Source organism: Melospiza melodia, chromosome 13, assembly GCF_035770615.1.
Source record: "Melospiza melodia melodia isolate bMelMel2 chromosome 13, bMelMel2.pri, whole genome shotgun sequence".
In the NCBI taxonomy this organism is placed as follows: Eukaryota; Metazoa; Chordata; class Aves; order Passeriformes; family Passerellidae; genus Melospiza; species Melospiza melodia.
In genome coordinates this window covers 13,422,740-13,440,536 of record NC_086206.1, presented here as the reverse complement: position 1 = coordinate 13,440,536, position 17,797 = coordinate 13,422,740, and the positions used below count along the sequence as shown (strand labels likewise).

At 40.0% G+C, this 17,797-nt stretch overlaps 1 protein-coding gene across 1 annotated transcript in view; it reads right to left on the bottom strand.

Annotated features, from left to right (window-relative positions):
- Positions 1 to 15,980: 15,980 nt before the first annotated feature.
- The window catches only part of LPCAT2 (lysophosphatidylcholine acyltransferase 2), a 29,906-nt gene continuing 28,089 nt past the window's right edge, over positions 15,981 to 17,797 (bottom strand). The window contains exon 14 of the mRNA XM_063167794.1: positions 15,981 to 17,567. Within this exon, the coding sequence (XP_063023864.1) occupies positions 17,356 to 17,567 (212 nt within the window). The 3' untranslated portion in view covers positions 15,981 to 17,355. The remainder of the gene's footprint in view (positions 17,568 to 17,797) is intronic.

Genomic DNA, 17,797 nt, shown 5'->3' with positions numbered 1-17,797 from the left:
TTTGACCTCTTTCCAGTTTACTAGCCCTTAGTATCTTTTCAAGATTTAAATCTCCTTTGGAACATTTCACACAGTGGTTAAGTTTCAGCTTCAGCATATTCCTTCTTGCTACTTGTTTTGGATCACCAGCTCCTGGTGCTGCTTTAGCACCAGGCTCATTCTGCCTCAGAGATATCTTCATGAGGGTGATTTGCAAAGCTGCACCTAAGTGGGGTGGAACTGGGGGCACTCCCAGTTTCAGTCTGACTGTGCATGGGGTGCACTCCTCCCTTATCAGGGTGCAGGGTCCAAAGGGTGCAGGGTCCAAAGGGAGCCAGAGCACCCACTGGCCTCATCTCTGCTTTGAACAGTAGGAGAACCAGCACAGTTGGCTCTGCTGTAATCCTTCCTCTGGGTTCACCAGGTTATGTATCCATGTAATCTTTCTCTCTTCTGGTTGGACTAAACCTTTCTTGAGCAAAAATGGCCTAGATTTTAGATGAAGTCTTACCAAGCTTTAGTGAAATAGTAATAATTCCCAGGACTATCAGCCAAGATTCTAATGAGAAGGAGATCTCACTTGCCTTTTTCACATCTGTACCAAATGTCTGTCCACAGACAGGCTATAAACACCCAAGTCATTCTTCTCTGTTACTTCTCTAATTCTAAAAGACCAGGTTTATAATTTTATTGTGTTTGCTTCCCTCTAATCTCTGTTATGCTAGGTTTCCTTTTTTTTTCCCTGTGTGAGTCCCATTCTTCACTGATTAAATGTTGCCTGCCAACTTCTTCATCTCCAAATTTCATTAGCAAACACAAACTTTTGGGTGCATATTATTAATGCAAATATTTAATAAAATCATTCCCACTAACAGATCTTTCAAGATGGGTAATCTCACTCCGAGCCTGTAATTATCCTTACAGCACAACATAGTATTATATCCTCTTTAGTCAGTTCCTTTCCTGTCTTAACAATTCTATTTATCTCCATGTCTTCTGCTCAAACTAACAATTACAAATGTCATTGTAACAGCTACTTTTGTAAAGTCGTGATAGATTAATATCTACCTCATTTTCCTTGCTTTTATAAAAGGCAGTTATGAGAAAAAGGTATCAGATTAATCTGTCTTCCTTTGGGAAGCTGGTTTTGCGTGTAGGAGTTTTCTGTGCTTATACACCTGTGGGTAGAATTCGTGAAAAATGTTTTAATTTGGGAGCTCCATGTGGTCAGAGCATTATTTGCATCTGCTTAAATTAAGGTTTTTGTAAGATACTTCATCATTTCTGTCATCTGCAGACCCTGAACAAGACACCTTGCTTGATGTCCAAAGCTAGACTGGGAGATGACCCAAAATATCCAGTGACAATAAAAATTTGCTGAATTTCATATCATCCTAAGGTGATTTTTAACTGCACTGCTGATGGCCAGGTGCTGGGTATTATTTTCCTCCTGTTGAAAAGACTAAACAAAAAGCCAGAAGCAATCTGTTCTTTCTTGCTGGGAGGACCTGTCCTTTCTTTTGCTGCCAGTCTCTTGCTGATATCGCTGCTTGTACAGCAAATAAAATATGTCCAATTGTGCAGGCTGAAAAAAAAGACTGAGATTGAGCTTGGTATCTTGCTTAACTAACAACAAATACCTTAATACAGGCTACTGTATTTTAAGTTTATTGTGTACTACACTGATCATTGAACATTCAAAACCAATCTTTATGTAGCCTCATTCAGTTTGAGGGATCATGCTCCTATATCTGAAGGCACAATTGGATGAATTTTTTCCAAATGCAAAGCAGCTGATTTCACTGAAAAGTGAAAAGTAAAGTCCAAACAAAGAGTGAAAACATTTAAATTATTAATGGTTGGTGCTTTCTACTGAGCCAAATATTTGGGATAAAATTTCTTCCTTTTGGTACAGAACCAGAACCCTCTGTGGCCAGTGAGAATATGTTGAAAATGAGATGTGGAAATAAAAGCCTCACTTATCTAAGTCCTGTTTCTAATTTTTGAGAATTCTCATTTTCTAAGAGTACTCAGAAACAATCAAATTATGCTAAATAAAGTTGCTTTTTCACTAAGAGAATGTGTGCAAGCAGAGGTTCACACTACATTTGCCCAAGGTTTACACTATGGCTGTATCCAAATCAGAAATCTGTTGTGCTGGGTGCTGGACATCCACAAGGACAGAAAAAAGTTAGAGTCACCTAATCTACCTAGAAGCAGTGAGCTTATGAGAAAGATCATTGTGGCTCTCAGTGGTCCTAAGGCAACTAATTTCCTTAAGCTTCTGATACTGTGAGTCCATGTCTTTGAAACAGAAACACAAAAATCCAGTAGCTAATTAAAAGTAGTCTCCTCTAAAACATGGGAAAAGACCAATTATTTATTTCTTTTAGTAGAAAATGAATCTCTAAAAATAGAAACTTTTGAAAGGATGCAAGTCTCATAATGGCTATTAGTTGAAGAGCAAAAAATAGTTTCTCCCCAAAGCTTAAGAACTTTTGTATGTTTTGCCTTATGAAAGTTTACACATTCATCTTACAGGTGTCTTCACCTCATGTATAGGTTTGAGAGGGTTTTACCTGCCTTTACTGTCCAAAACCTTTGCAGTTCTATAGCAACAGGCACATCAAGTTGTGAACTGATTTAGTACTTGGAAACCTCCAGTTGCCCTTAGTTGTAGCATTTATCCAAGTGTAGCACCAAGTAGCAATTTAGTTTTACTAACATTGAGTAGTTTGGACAGTTCTAAGTAAATTGTTTTTGTTGAGCTGATTGTTTTAAAATTAAGCCTCCAAGCACTGAAAGAATCAGCAATGCCAAAGGAGACTCAGAGCCTATCCTCAAAGTTATGACAAGTCAGGCACTTGGCAGTTTTCACAATGACCTATATTTTAATATGGGCTATTGGATTATTTCTAAAGAGGCTTCTTAGCCATAAAAGAATTATGCTCATTGGCTGGGCTGTGGCAAAAATACAATTGAATTAAGGATTGAAATAATTTAGGATCCAGCTGGACAAGTTGTCCCTGCGGCTGAGCAGTAACAGATGTATTAAGCATTGGAAATTGCACAGAAAAAAAGGTATAATTGATCTAAGGTAACCTCACTACTTTATATTAAATAAATCAATGCTGATAAGCTGAAAGGTTAGAAGCAAGAAGCTGAATTGAAGGAAGGTGGACTTTGAAAAAAGCAACTCTAAGTAAAACAAGTTAACTTTTATGTCCTAAATACGGTAGGGACTATGGACACCTGATTTCTCTAGGTACAGTGGCTATGAATTTCCAAATCAGCAGAGCCCTGGGGAGTGTTGAGGGATGTGAAGGAGGGGTTGCATTTTCTATGTGAGAAGCAGACATTTTTAATTAGCTACCTCTGTGTTAATTTGTGCATCTACAGCCATTTGTCACTGAAAACCACAGGTAACCCACAGGGCTCTCACATGTACCTGTATGTCTGCTGCTCAGCTCAAGGATTCAAAGGGAAGGCTGCATTGTAAAAACCACATTTCACAGAGCAGATGAGGTTTTTGGAGTGCAGTGTGTGTGTGCGCGTGTGTCTTCAAATAAGCGGGCAAGCCCAAAATGTTGCCCAGTAATGTAGGAGACAATGAATTCCTTCTGGAGACACCCAGTGCCTGAACATTGGCAAAAGCAGAGGCACTGGAGGAGGAGGAGGCAGCTGTAAAATGAAGAACAACATACTTTTGTAGTTAAAAGTTTTTTGTAAAGTCAGAGGAAAACTTTACAAGGTGCAAGCAACTTCAAATAAACTTGTACGTAATGTAGCTGGAAATACTGCAGGGTAGTAAAGGCAGGATCTCCCTGTTGTTACTCACTTAAATCCTAATTCCATTTCCAGACTAAGCACAAATAGTTTCATTAGGAACTTACCATATTTTGCAAAGAATGAAAAGATATATTTAAAAAAAAAATTGAATGATTGCTTTAGGTGCACCTGTAGCAAAGTGAGCTCAAACTTGCATGGCCAGTGCTTTGGGTGTGGATATATGAAATTGGCCGGGCACTCGCAGGCTCCTGGAGCCGGGCAGGGGCAGCTTGAGCCGGGTGTGTTCCCCGTGTCCCCCAGAGCAGGAGCCCCCGGAGCCCTGGGGAGGGCTCGGCTTTGTCCAGACCGGCTTTGCTGGGCAGCTCAAAGGGAAAATCGCGCTGGGCTCCGAGGCAGGAGGCCTCGCCCGGCTCCTGCGGGGCTGCAGGTGGGAGCAGCGCTCGGCGATCGGCGGCAGGAGCGGCGGACACCGAGCGGCCTTTGGGCTGCCCTGAAGCTCCATCTGCTGGATGAGCTCCCTCAGCCCGAGCAATCCGGGCCGGGCAGCGGCAGCGAGACCGCGGGGCCCGAGCGGCTCCTGCGGCCGAGCCGCCCTCAGCGGCCGGGCCTGGGCCCTGCTTCCAGCCTGACTGTGCCGAGCTCCGAAAGGGCCACAGCTCAGTGGTTTCCCGCAGAAATTAGAGACAGCAGCTTTGAAAATGAGGAAGGTCAAACTTCCTTAATGGTGCAGCAAATATGCTGATTTAAAGCATATATTTGAGACCTGTGAATAGCTACAGGTCAGTTCTGGGTGCACAGCCAAGCTATCAAAGTTTAGGAAATGTTGTTAAGATAATGTTTTAGTTGAGCTTTTGCTGTGGCACAAATTAATAGAAGAAGTGATTATTATTATATTATTATATTATTATATATATTGTTATTATTATAACGTATCTCTGCCTGACGTTCCTCTCACAGCCACCCTCTTGCACACCAGACATCTTCTGTCTCTGCCACTTCCAGGAACTAAAACTTTTGTGACCCATTAATTCCATGCAGATCTGCTGAAACTAGTAAGAAATTGGTCTGGTTGTGTCTTGTCCTCTGCAGGGAGGAATCTTTGATGCAAAAGAAAGGGGAATGAAAATTCTGAAGCTAGACATACATTAGAAGAATTAGTTGTTTCTTACTTCCTTTCAAACAAATGAGCTGAGAGGTAACCAGCAGGTAAGCATGAAGTCATCATTCCTTGCTGTGATTACTTAGTTTTCAAGCTGCTCTTAATCAAAGTAATTTTCTTGCATCTCAGCAAACATAACCATAGAAATGTCTAAACATAAAATTATGTAATTAGAAATATGATCTTGCTTTGGCCAGCTAAACCTTAAGTTTTTGTTTATGTGCTGAAATAGTGATACCAGAAGATTAATCACCATGAGATATTCTTTGTGAGACATATTCTGAAGGAAAAATGGAATATTCAGATGTATCCTCAACAAAGAAAAATATCTCTCACTTTCTGAAGATTTCATGCTGCAATCTCTTGGTGTCCAAGTGCATAATTCCTTGTGGTCAAGAACCAAAATTATCACAGAACAGTAAGTTGTACATCCTCACTCACTAATTCTTCAAGGAAGCTTTTAGATTAATGGCAGGCTGTTGTTTAATATTAGTTTGGCCAAGGATCAGCCTTGAGCTTCCACACACACTGCAGAAGGAAGGGCTCTGAGCTGAGGCAGTCTGATGCAAGTGATGGAGCCAGACCCAAAACTTTCAGAGGAAGTTGAGAAATGTGGCTTCTCCTGTTTTCTTGTCTTGTTTTTCTTTATCAGAGTAAAAAAAAAAAAAAGAAAAAAAGAAGATAAGGGTAGGTACTGCTTGGTTAGGACTGTGTGCTGGCAGCTAAGAGCTGGAAGAAGTTTTAGTCTGGAAGAAGGAACTAGTTAGGCTGTTTATTTAGGCTGGAAGAAGGAATTGGTGAGTGTATTCTGGACTCTGAGCTCCAGTTAGCACAGGAGCCCTTCCAATAACTTAACAAGTAGGGAGGAAATCATGGTGGAGTTTGAGGCTGGGAGGATGAGTTGTTTGAGAGTGGGAAGCTTCTTCCTACATCTTTTTTTTCCTTCATCAGGGCTGTGCTCTAGGAGACCCTAGGTCACAATTGGAAGGAAAACTCTACATTGAAGGAATACTGTTTGCATAGTTATTATGTCAGTATATGCTTATTTAGCAAGACTAGAAGAGAAAAAATAAGATAGAACCAAAGGAAGTTGGTGTGGTCAATAACTTCATCAAGGAGAGGGCTACTGAAAGCAAAGCTACCCATCTTTTACAACATCTAGGTCAGTGACTAGGTTGTCTGCTTTTTTTTTGGTGCAGAATTGCTGCAGTTGTCTTCAACATTCCCCTTTCCTATGGGCTTCATCCCTGCAGCTCTTGATCTGTGTCTGTAAGGAGGCACAAACTGGGTTTAATGCAGTGACAGCACTGCAGTATTCTCTTTCTCAATCAATTAATAATTAACACTGACCACCAGTGACTCTCACATTATTTATCTTATACTTTTCCTTATTTTCTCTTATCCTCATTCTTTCTTCCCTTTCTGTGTTGATCTCAGCAAAACTTTGTTGCAGACCCTACAGGGAGAAGGAGAAAATGGGTCAGAGCTGCAGAGGCAGCAGCAGGGCACTGTCTCCTTACTGGAACAAGTCTGAGTGCAGGAACAGAGAAGTGCTGGAAGCTTTGTGCTGTGTTTCTGTGGTCTAACAGCACAGCTCTGATGGCACATTAATTCAGTTTTTTTACTTTTAGGAACCACTAAAGCAGTACTGATGCTTCCTTAACTGTGCTGGTTCATTATCATACAATGTAATTTTCTGATTCTGGTATACAGTTTGTAGTACCTATTTTCTGGGTTCTGTTTCTTGGCAGATCTACCTGATAATGTGTACCTGCAGCTTCCAAAAATGTACATGAAAAGGTCAGGTTTCTGTGCTGAATAAATTATTATTTGTATTTTGATGGGGTTTGGCTCCTGTTGTTCCAGGCTCTGTAAAATGCCCAAAATAAAGGCTAGTCCAAACCCTAAAGAATTCAAGTTAAAAAAAATAATCATATAAGAGCATGTAATAAGCTCACAGCAAAATCCCAACCTTTTGGAAGAAATTTGGATGTAAATTGGATTTTGGAAGCTCTGGAGGATTTATAATTAAGAATGCCATATAAAACTCTGATAGAACCTTGCCATGTCACTGCTGACATTAGCACTAGGCTGCTTTACTGGGATTGATGGTCTTTCTTCTTTCTTGTTTAATAATGTATTTCCTCTTGGAGGAAAACTGTGGTAGTAAAACTCAGCAAAGCCAACAATGTGTCTCATAAACAAATTCATTTCCTTCTTCAAACATTGTCTCATTCAAGAGCAATACATTCAAAATTCCTTTTAGTGCTGGTTTTTTAATTGGTTCCTTTTGCAGGAATGAAGTAGCCATCCTTTGACTCTTCCTTGAAATTTGCTGAATTTGTTAAAATTTTCTGTGTTATCTTTATTGAATTGCTGTAAGGGAAGGATCCTGATAACATAATTAATGCATGATTTTATTTAGAGTTTAGTAGGAAAAACCCACACATTTGATGTAATGGTGAGTATTTGACTGTAATATGTATTAAAAAATCACCTTTAACTTTTCCCTAGAGGGATGCAGTTGAGTTTCAAGGTTGTTTAATGATATCTAAAACAAATAAACGAGGGATACCTTTCCCTGTAGTGAGGAGATCTCATTTCACCTGCTTCTGAGAAAGCCTCTGATTGCTGGTGGTCAGACATTGAGTGAAATAATTATGCAACTAAAAAACCATGTTTTTAACATTAATATTGCTGGAAGAGCATTAATATTTCCTGGAAGACTGTGGTTTAAGTTAGTGATTTGTATTTCCTCTTTTTTTTGATGGTGTGGGATCTTTAAAAATATTTTTATTCATTCAAAGAGTAGGGAAACAAATGTGTGATTGCAGCTGTGTGGCAAGACTGGTGAGTAAGGCTCGAGCTGTGGTGTGACCCAGGGCTGATGGGTTCCATTAAAATTCTACATGAGATGTTCTCTTTTGATGAGTGGATTCAGGAATCAGCAGCCCTTTTGAGCCATTTATCAATTAACGAGAGCCCAAAGATGAGTGTGGTGATGAACATTGACTAGTTAGGGTAGAAGCAAGAGGAGCTCACAGCAAAATTTGGCACAGTGGCAGTGCTCCCTCACCCAGGCCTGAATAAGGAAAGGATTGAAGAGAAGTTGCCATTGATGGAAAAGAGCCAACACACCCAGAGCTGCCCTGTGAGCCAGCCCTGAGTGTCAGCAGCAAAATCCAGCTCAGAGTGGGACTGTGCCACACAAATGAGATGAGCACAGCTGAGGCTCTCAGCACAGAAGGTGCTCAGGGTTGGTGGCACTGGGTGCAGACCCCTTCCACTGTCCCCACTGCAGGGCTGCCTGGAAACTCCCTGCCTTACTCCTGTGAGCCAGCAGGTCTGTATTGTGCTGCTCTGCTGTGCTGCTCTGCTGTGCTTCTGGTTCTCTGATTACCAGGATGAGAGTTGTTCTTCCACCAGGACCAAGGAGGATGCCTGGCTTCTCCTCAGTCTTTGTTTGCCCTAAGAAAGCAGTGAGGAGCATGCTGAATTCACCTTCTTTGTGCTTTCTTACCAGTCCTGTGGTCCTCCAGAGAGCTTATTTTCACAATTAAAATGGATTTAATAGGGATTTTCTTCTCTTCTATCACACCATCTTTGTGGCCTGGGCTGTGTTTTCTGAAGAAACAGACTGAAAATGTATTTTATTGATACTTGGTCCTCTGAGCTGAAGGTGGCTTTTGGAACATGGCACATTAGGCACAGGGGCACCTTTGCCCTTTAAACAAAATGATCTTCTGTCTCTGAATGCTTCCATACAGCATTTACCTAGAGATCAAGGTAAATTTTTACCTGAGACATTTCCTCTGCAGTGGCTGCTTCTGAAAAAATAAAGAGCTCTTGAATTTTTAAAATTATTTCCCACTGTCTGAAACTGGATGGCACTGGTGGGTTACAGGCACTTGTGTAATGACAAACTTCTAAGCCAAAATAAATATTTTCTTTTGATGGTCTATTACACCAGTAAAGACTACAGCTATGAAGTTCTTTTAACTGAAGGCTCCACATCTGTAAGTGTTTTATTCCTTAGATTTTGGATGACCTGATTGCAAAGTGCCCTTTTTAAGAGAGAAGAGATGCTAACCTTATAATCCTGGCTTTTTTTATAGCTAAGGTTGCATCTGAAGCAATTGCCAAGGTGGTTTCTTTACTGCTGTTCTAAATTAGGAAGTGTCACCAAAATAAATTGGGTTCAGTTTTGCAGTATCAGTATAATTTATTATGGAGAGCATGGTGAGGTGAAGTGTAGGTAGATGGCTAACAACATCATTAAATTGTTTTGTATTTTCTCATTTAGGAGATGGTGGGATACACTTTTGGGTAGGCCTGATTCAGAATCGGACTGGATTAGCAGATATTTGTCATCTAACAATAGTTTGGGAATTTGCAATATTCTAAAGAAAGGGGTGAAATACTTAATAGTTATTGCACTTATAGAGCAAATAACTTCCAGGGCAACATCCAGTGTTTAGGAATGATTCAGCCTTGATGAATGACCCTGCCATATACAGTGATATAGCTGAAGGACACTTCCAGCTGTCTTTATTTCATGTGACCAGTGTGATATACTCCCAAGAGACTGAAGCCCTTCCTAAGGAGAGAATACTTTGTCCTGGTTGCATCAACAGTCCTGTCTTGGGTACATTGTGGCATCCTTTTGTGTGGGGGTGTGTTTTGTCACCGGGCTGTATGGGAGATGTGTGCGTAATAAATCCAGTGGAAATAAACAGTGCTTTCCCCCTTGTGAATATGTGACCCATGATTTATTTATCCACCCAGACTTAGACTAATAGCATGTCAAATGCTGCCTGTTTGTCTTCCTGTTGACATATTTCTATCAGCAGTGTCTTCTGTATTATGGATAGTAAAAATATTAGCAGATTTATAAAACAATGGCTTAACGAGAGCAGCTCTTTGATGTAAGCTAGATGGACTCCACTAGGGAAAATACTGAAGAGATTAGATGGAGGGGAGTGGTTTTGTGTCTGCTGTGAAATTGTTCACATTAGGCTGGAAGAAGAGTAAATGGAGACAGACAGGCTCCACCAGAAGGTCAGACACTGACCTGGCTGCTGGGCCAGAGCTTGCTGCTGCACCCCCATGACTGCACAAGAGAGCTGAGATCTCTTGCCCTTGCACCTTGGTGTGCCCCGAGTCATGGTGGGAAGAATCAGGCTTGGTATCACAAAAATGCCTAGAGACAGCAAGCAAGTCAGAGAGAGCTGTAGGTGAGAGGTACAAGTATTTTGATAGATTAAAAGATGCTAAAAGAGTCTAAATGCATCATAATGCCATAACTGTCAAATCTGTTTTATCTGTGCTTTTCATTGTCTGATGCTGAATTCACCTTCTGAAAAAAATAGTGTGAGTGTTAAAACCAAAAATGTCAAATTGGACTACAGGGTTTGGAACACCATGAGTACCCATAGGTAATTAACGAGTCAGAACTCTTGGGTTTCTATGTTTGCTATTCTCCTTTGCAACTTTTGGCAGGATAGTTGCTTTCTCTTTGCTTTGTCTATTTATAAACTGTTAAATAGCCAGGAAAGGTGGAAACTGTTATGTGCTTTATACAATACTTCAATGGCTGTTTCTTCTGCTTAAGCTGCAAAGTCTATTTTAATAAAATGAATAATAATGAAGAGTATTGTCAAAGGTGTCTCCCAGTACTTGTTGCCCAAAGGCCTGGTTCTCTTTGGTCCCTCAAGTATCTTTTCTACTAAAAGAGAATTTTGCACTACATAAAGCATAGACTTTTGCCTTAAGTTTGGTAATACCAAAGGTAGAAAGAATGGCTCCAGCCTGTGTTTATTTCAAAGGTTGTTTTAGGTTTAGTGCAGCTTTGAGTTAATAATAGTTCAAACCTGAACTTAAACCACGCAGGTGACAATGACACTGTTTCCATCCCCACTGTGTATATTGACAATATTCTTCTCTGCTTACAAGAGATGGGCTGTTAAGGACATGATTAAATAATATTATGGAATTTGGCATGCTTTCATTTGAAAGGCCAGTGGACAAAATGTAAACATTTGAAATTATTTCTGCTTTGAATGGCTGCTGTAGCTCATGGCTGGTTATCTCCTGTTTCAAAGACTTCCTGCATTGAGGGAAACAGCTTTTTTAAAGCTGCTGCAGCTCTGCTATGACTCCTTCTAGTCTCCTACACTTTTTCCTGTTCATTTCTTTTTTACGTTTTAAGAAAACACTTTGAATTTTCTTGCAATCTTTGATATCAGGAGATATGAGCAGCAACACAGACTTGTGTATCTAATTGTGCACTTGGCCTTATCTTTGTCTGCAAGGCTGATGTTTACCTTTGGAAAGGAAATTATTCCTTTTGAACAATTATATCCTCTAAGCTTTCATCATGTCTCTCTAATCTGTAGAAGCTTTGCTTCCAGTGCACTGTCAGATGCTTAGTGAAGTTTTAGGAAGATTATGTCCTTAACAAAAGGGAAATAAAGGGACTTTTTAAAATAGGAAAGGTCTTTTTAACAATAATTTGAGCTGATCAAAATGTTATTGATAAACCTGTCTTTTAAATTCCATAAGGATAAAACTAAGATACTGCAGTAGGCAGGAATGAGCAGCTGTAGGAAGAGAGAAAGGGGGTAGCAGTTCATTAAATGAGAGAGAGCTCTACAGTGGGCAATGCTGTGCAGTTTTTAAAAAGCCAAGCTTTGCACTGACATTGACTACAAACTACAGAAAGTCTTCTTGTCTACTGAGGAATGGTAGGTCTGGAGCTGAAGCTGAGAGCTTCTCTCTCTGGAGAACCTAAATGAAAATAATCAGTAGTTTAGAAAGTGCAACCTGTGAAGAAAAAAGGAAAGAGATTTTGCATTTTGACTTAAGAAAGGATGGGAGAGGCAAGAGTGAAACAGGCATGATGATAAGATCTGGATATAGGTATGTGCAGTTATAAACAGTTACTCAGCAGAAAAATAGAAATTTATCAATTCTCCTTGAGCAAGGTGAACACAAATCTTCAGCTGCAAAAGTATTCAGGCTAGACCAGAAGAAAAACTTTCCTAATAGCAGAAATTATTGAGCAATGGATTAGATGGGCAAGGCTGTGCACTGTTCCTTTGTGGAGGCCTTTAAAGGCAAGTTTAACCTAGGGAATGCTCACTCCTTCAGGTGAATGCTCTTACCTGTGCCCAGTATAGAGCAAAGCAATGCACATGGCAGCTGCAGCTTTAGAGGTGAGCCTTGCTTGAACTCTTTTTAACATATAATTTTCAGTCTTGAAACAAAAATTTTCAACTGACTATTTCCTAGAATAAAAATTGTAATAAAATTTAACAGATGAAAAAAGTTAATATTTATTTATTATCAGCATGGTAAAGCATGTAATAGCATGAAAACCAAGAAAAATAATGAAATGAGAATAGAGGAGAGGCATATATTTACTTTCAACCTGTTGCAGCAAGAAGGGGCTTTAAAAGTAGTGCTCAGCCAAGGTAATGAAATATTTTCTATTATAACATTGTCATGTGTCTCTGAAGTCTCACCAGTCAAGATGTAGTTGTTACAGAAACTAAGAGAATGGCATGATAAATAAAATTTAATCAGTTGTGGTATTGTGTTCCTTGATGATGGTGATGCAGTTCTCAGCATCCTTACAATAACTAGCCATGGAAAGTTTTCCTGTTTTCTGATTATTAGAATTGTTTTCTGCATTTGGTGAGTACAAAGCACCTGGCTGATACCTACAGGATTAAGCATTCACTGAAGTGCTTAGCAGAAGTTGGGTCCTTAAATGACCCTGCTGTATTTCCTTTGTCATGGCACTAAACCTGCTGTGCTTCTTGAACTTTATCTGAGTGAGTGCTGCATACTGTATTTATATCAGACACATTTTATTGTTTGCATTTTGGCTTTATGAAATGTCAGAATTAATCTTATACTAATGAAATGTTCAAATTTCATCTCAGCTATGAACATAGCTGCTAATCCTATAAGATGTTTACTTTCTGCCTCTCTGGCTATGTATAGTAACAGAGAGTCTGCAAACTTAAGCACTGCTGACAAACGTCTCCCTACTGCTAGTCAGTCCAATAAATGTTATTTCATTGAGCAAAGATTTAAAATTAATTAATTCAATGTCATTAAAATCCCTTGCAACCTTTGACAAGTTTGCTCTTACTGCAGACCAGTAAAAGTAGCTACTTGAATACTGCATGTGCCCCTGAATCCTACCAGATTTGGTAATTTCTATGTTTTAATATTAAAATTTAACTTTAATCATTTTGGAATATAACTTTTTATGGCGGTAGCTATGTTTGAGGTGGAAATGTGGAGGGAGAAAACAGACAGAAAGGTAGGCTGTTTCAAGAAACAGAAGGGGAAAAGGTAAGCCTAAGGGCACTGACCAGAGTCCAACCTTCCAGCAAATCACAGAGTGTAGCTACCAACCTCCCAAGCCTTTCCTTAGAATGTCTCCTGTGGCATTCCCAAAGTGAAAATTGTGTAATTCTCAGCATGAAATCTCAGGCTGCATTCCTGGCTGAAGGCTGTGGTCAAACAGTTCACAGCACTGTCCAGTGTGGGTGTGTTTGTATATGTAGGGACATTTTTTACATTTAGTTTCTAAGATTCAGGCCCTGATTTTTCACAACCACAGGCTCTGAGTAGCTCTTGGCACCTCTGCAAGAGGAGCCTGCTCAGGCAGAATGGTGTATTTATTTGCACTGGCATGGTGCCTGAGGAATTACCCGGGAACAGGGCCCTACTGGGCTGACCACCAGAGAAGCAAAGTCTTGAGAAATGGTTCTCAAACTTGTGATACACAGGGAATACTTTGTTTTAGATGGAATTGCAAGGGAGATGGCAGATATGGCCAAGCAGCCCTTACCCTGTGCAGCTCTTCCATGAATGGTCAGTAGAGCTGTCACACAACACAGCCCTGGGCTGGACTCCTGGGGCTCTTGGTTCTGCTGGGGTCTTGAGAAGGGAAGAATGGGCAGAGCACACAGCTGCTGTGCAGTTTCCCCTGTAAACCATTCAGGAATTACGGAACTTTGCCTCCTCTGCATCCCCATGGAGCAAGCTGAAGAGGAAGTGGATGTAACACAGGAATATTGTGGAATGTGATTTGGCACCTCACTTGTTCTGATGCAGATGAGCACAAGAGTTCAGGAGCAGCAGTCACAGATGGTTTGGTGCCTGATTGGTGCTGCCCAGTTATTGACTGTGAGGAGAGCCATTTTCAGATGCTTTCCATCCAAGTGTTACTACTCCTCATAGTTCTGATGGACAGCAACCAGCCAGGAATTATGTCATTTTGGCATTTAGTGCCAGATCTCATATAGGTATAACCTGACATGAAACCTGGATGTGTCATCTCTGTTTCCACTTATTTAGGCAGTAACACTGATATAGCAAAGGAAGTACAAACAGTTTTAATTTTCTTGGATTGAAAGATCTTTGTCTCAGAAATCAACCTCTGGTGTGGCCAGTGGACACTCAATTAATTCAGCTCCTTAAATATATAGTATTTGTGTCTTTGTTGTTCCAGGGTGTACAAGAAGGCTCACTTTTCTATGTGACCCACCATTGCCCTTCATGTGTTCAGAAACAAGAGCCTAGATTTAAAAATGTAAATGAAATTTATTCGTAATGTACATAGTTATCAAACCTCATGAATAACAGCATCCCATGAGCCTGTGTTCTTGTGAATAAGTTGTGTTTCCCTCTTGTAATAGATTTGTCCTTGTTTGATTCTTGCTGGTGTTAAGATTGCTGGAGTTTCTGCACACTTTACAGTGTCTTATTTTTGTATACATGAAGAACTTATCATCAAATCCATGTCAAAGCAAGACAGAGAGATCCTCACTCAATAAATGATGTTTTCTATGGTGCCATGGGGCCAAATATCCTTTCTGCAGTGCAGGACTCACAATGATCCTAAAGCAGCCTGTAGACTTATGAATTTACACCTCAGGAAATCAGAGGCAGAAAGGTGTCATCCCTCAATGCCTGATTGAGAGCCATTTTCTGTTTAGTATTTTTAACCTTCCCCTTCTGTTTAGTTCCTGCTCTACCACTTAATGTAATGCCTGTTTATTGCAGACTGCTTTTAGTTTGGTCCTTTTAAAAGCTCCCTGAGGCACGATGATGCCTAGAAATTAATGTATTCCCTTCCCGCACGCCCAGCAGATGTGTGTATATTGAGTTAGCGTCTCTAGTGTTTAGCTAATTTCTCTTCAGAGCATGGTTGAATCACTGCTACATACCAAACCCATTTGTGGCCTTTCCTCTAACTACAGGGATAGGTAGATTTATATACATAATATTTTTAGCTGTAAGTGCAAAGGGCTTGTGTGACTTGCAATTTTTATAAAATCTCCAAACCTGCTGTGCTATTGGACAGCACAGCTCCTGGTGCTGAATGTGGCTGGATTCAGCAGGAGTGTGTGCAGGGAAGCCTTTGCATCCCAAGACCCTGAAGTGCTTTCCTTTGTCATCTTTGCCCACACATCTTTTCCTTACTGGTTGGAATAGAAGTTATCTTTGAAGAAATTAGTGCTGGTTGAAAAGCTGAGAAATTGGTTAACATGCTAGGTAAAAGCATCCTTGCTAAGAATTAACATGAATTCCAGTTAACTGTATTCCCGCTTCTCTTTCTCTAACTGGGAGAAAATGCTCTCCTAATGTTCACAATACTCAAAGCCATGATTGTTATATCTCAGCTGTGATTGAGGTCACTCATTTTACATGTAAATGGTGATACCATATTTTCAATCAAAAATGGCGCTCTCTCTCTCCATGGATTTGCACACCTTTATATCCTAATCCCTCTTGTCAAGGTAATCACCAGAAGTAAATCTTTGGAAGAGTATTGGTCCTGTCCTGCTCTTCCAGTCCTACCATAAAGCAACGTACCACCATCCAAAGAACTGAAAATGCCAATTTCAGGCTGCACTGAGTTTACCAAGGTAAGATGTCTTAAGCATGATTTCCTGGAAACTCCCCCCAGCCCCTTGTGGTAGACAAAGTACTCTTCCCACTGTACTAAAAAGACTCAGATATTCAAGTAAAATCTTTTAAAAATATAGATTTATTTTAAGCACATGAAACATCAGGAGAGGCACAATTATAAACAGAGAAAGTAAAACATGGCAATGAACTTGTGGCCAGACTGCAAGCAATAACTTAGAGGCAGAGTTCATATATGAAAACCTGCTGAAAGTTGGTTATTATTGGTACTAGACAGTCTAGGCTTTGCTCATCTCAGTTATAATTTGAAAATATCTTCTCATTTCATCCCTTCTAAGTTTTTATTGAGAAGTATTTGCCTAAATAGCTATATATTTTAAATACTGCATAAAGTGCATTCAGATAAAGGATGGTAAAAGGTAAAGGCCCAATTTCCAGTGCACTAGAGAGGACGGAGGCAAAATATATTCAAATAATTGACTAGAAAGAGCTTGGTTTTGAACCAAGCCCCAAGAACACTGAGTAATGGCACAGTAATGCAAATATGTTTTTTAGGAGACAGCTTTAGATAGATCCTAAGTACTAGAACTATGGTTGGACAGCATATTTGCCTTTTGAGCTTTGCAGAACAAGGTCACATTCCTCTGTTGATAATTGTGAGAATAAAAAAATATGCTGAAGTTTGAAATGCTCCTCCCAATGTGATCCTGAGCAGTTGTTACTGTAAACAACATGGTATTTATTTTGAAATAGTCGATTAATTCTTAGGTCTTACTGTCTGCATTTTCCTCTAGACTGTTAAGCTGCTATCTTGGAATTCCAATTTGTTTTCTGTTGTTAGAAGTGCAGCCATTTCCATCTGCCACCAGCCTTTAGGCCTAAAGTGGTTTTTGTTAACATCAATGAACGAGCATGTCTTGTTTAGAACCTTAGGCTTTCTGGTCCCTAAGTAGTTAAGGGCAGTCTAAGGACAGCCAAAAAACAAAATCTTAAATTCTCAGCTTCCTGTTACTCATTTGTGTGTTTCAGAAACCTGAGAATAGCTAAGTGATATTGCAAATTATAACAGTCCAGCATAATTTTTTTCCCTTAAGTGATGTTGGGGATGTAGAGGAATTGAGCAGCACCAAAAATACCACTTGTTTTGAGACAAGCGGACTCCTCAGTCTCCGTTCTGAGAGGTCACTGAAGTGCTGGAGCCTCGTACCCCTCTAAGCACACCTGTTACTTCTGTGGAAGCATGAATTTGGAAGACACTGAACAACATTCCCAGTACTGTGATACTGACATTAAGGACTAAACAGTGGTTTTCCCTTACATCAAACAGGAATAACTCCTTCTGATATGAAAACAAACAAACAAACAAAAAAAGCCAAACTTTTTTAAAGTTGTAACTTCCATCTCTACATCAGTTGTGCTTATGAACAGCTGGGGGAAAAAATTCTGTAGAATTCAAGAGCTGAATTTTTTAACTCTTCTCAGTCATCCTTTTTGTCAGAGGTAGTTGAGCTATCTTCACTGCCTTCTGGACATACTTTATTTCTTGCAAGTGGTGTTGTTTCTGAGATCAGGGCTGGTGGCTCAGTTCTATGCTCCACAAACATACCTAACTGGTGTCTCTGTAGATCTATGTATGTAGTAAACAACGAAGCATATTCTGGATGCTTGAGTGCAAAGTTCTTGAACTCCTCTGAAAAACATTAAAAAACATAGATATTATGCAGCAATAGAATCAAAGAAAATTTCAATGCCTACTTCTTTTACTGAAGCTGATCTCAAGTGAGTTCCCTCTAAGAAAACACAGGAATATGACACAAAGTATCTAAGTCTGTGCTTCAACAGTTCTTCCCAGAAACAAGGTATGAGAACCATCAAGGAATTTGAGGGAATCAAAAAAGGAAACCCCCTGTCAATATGACT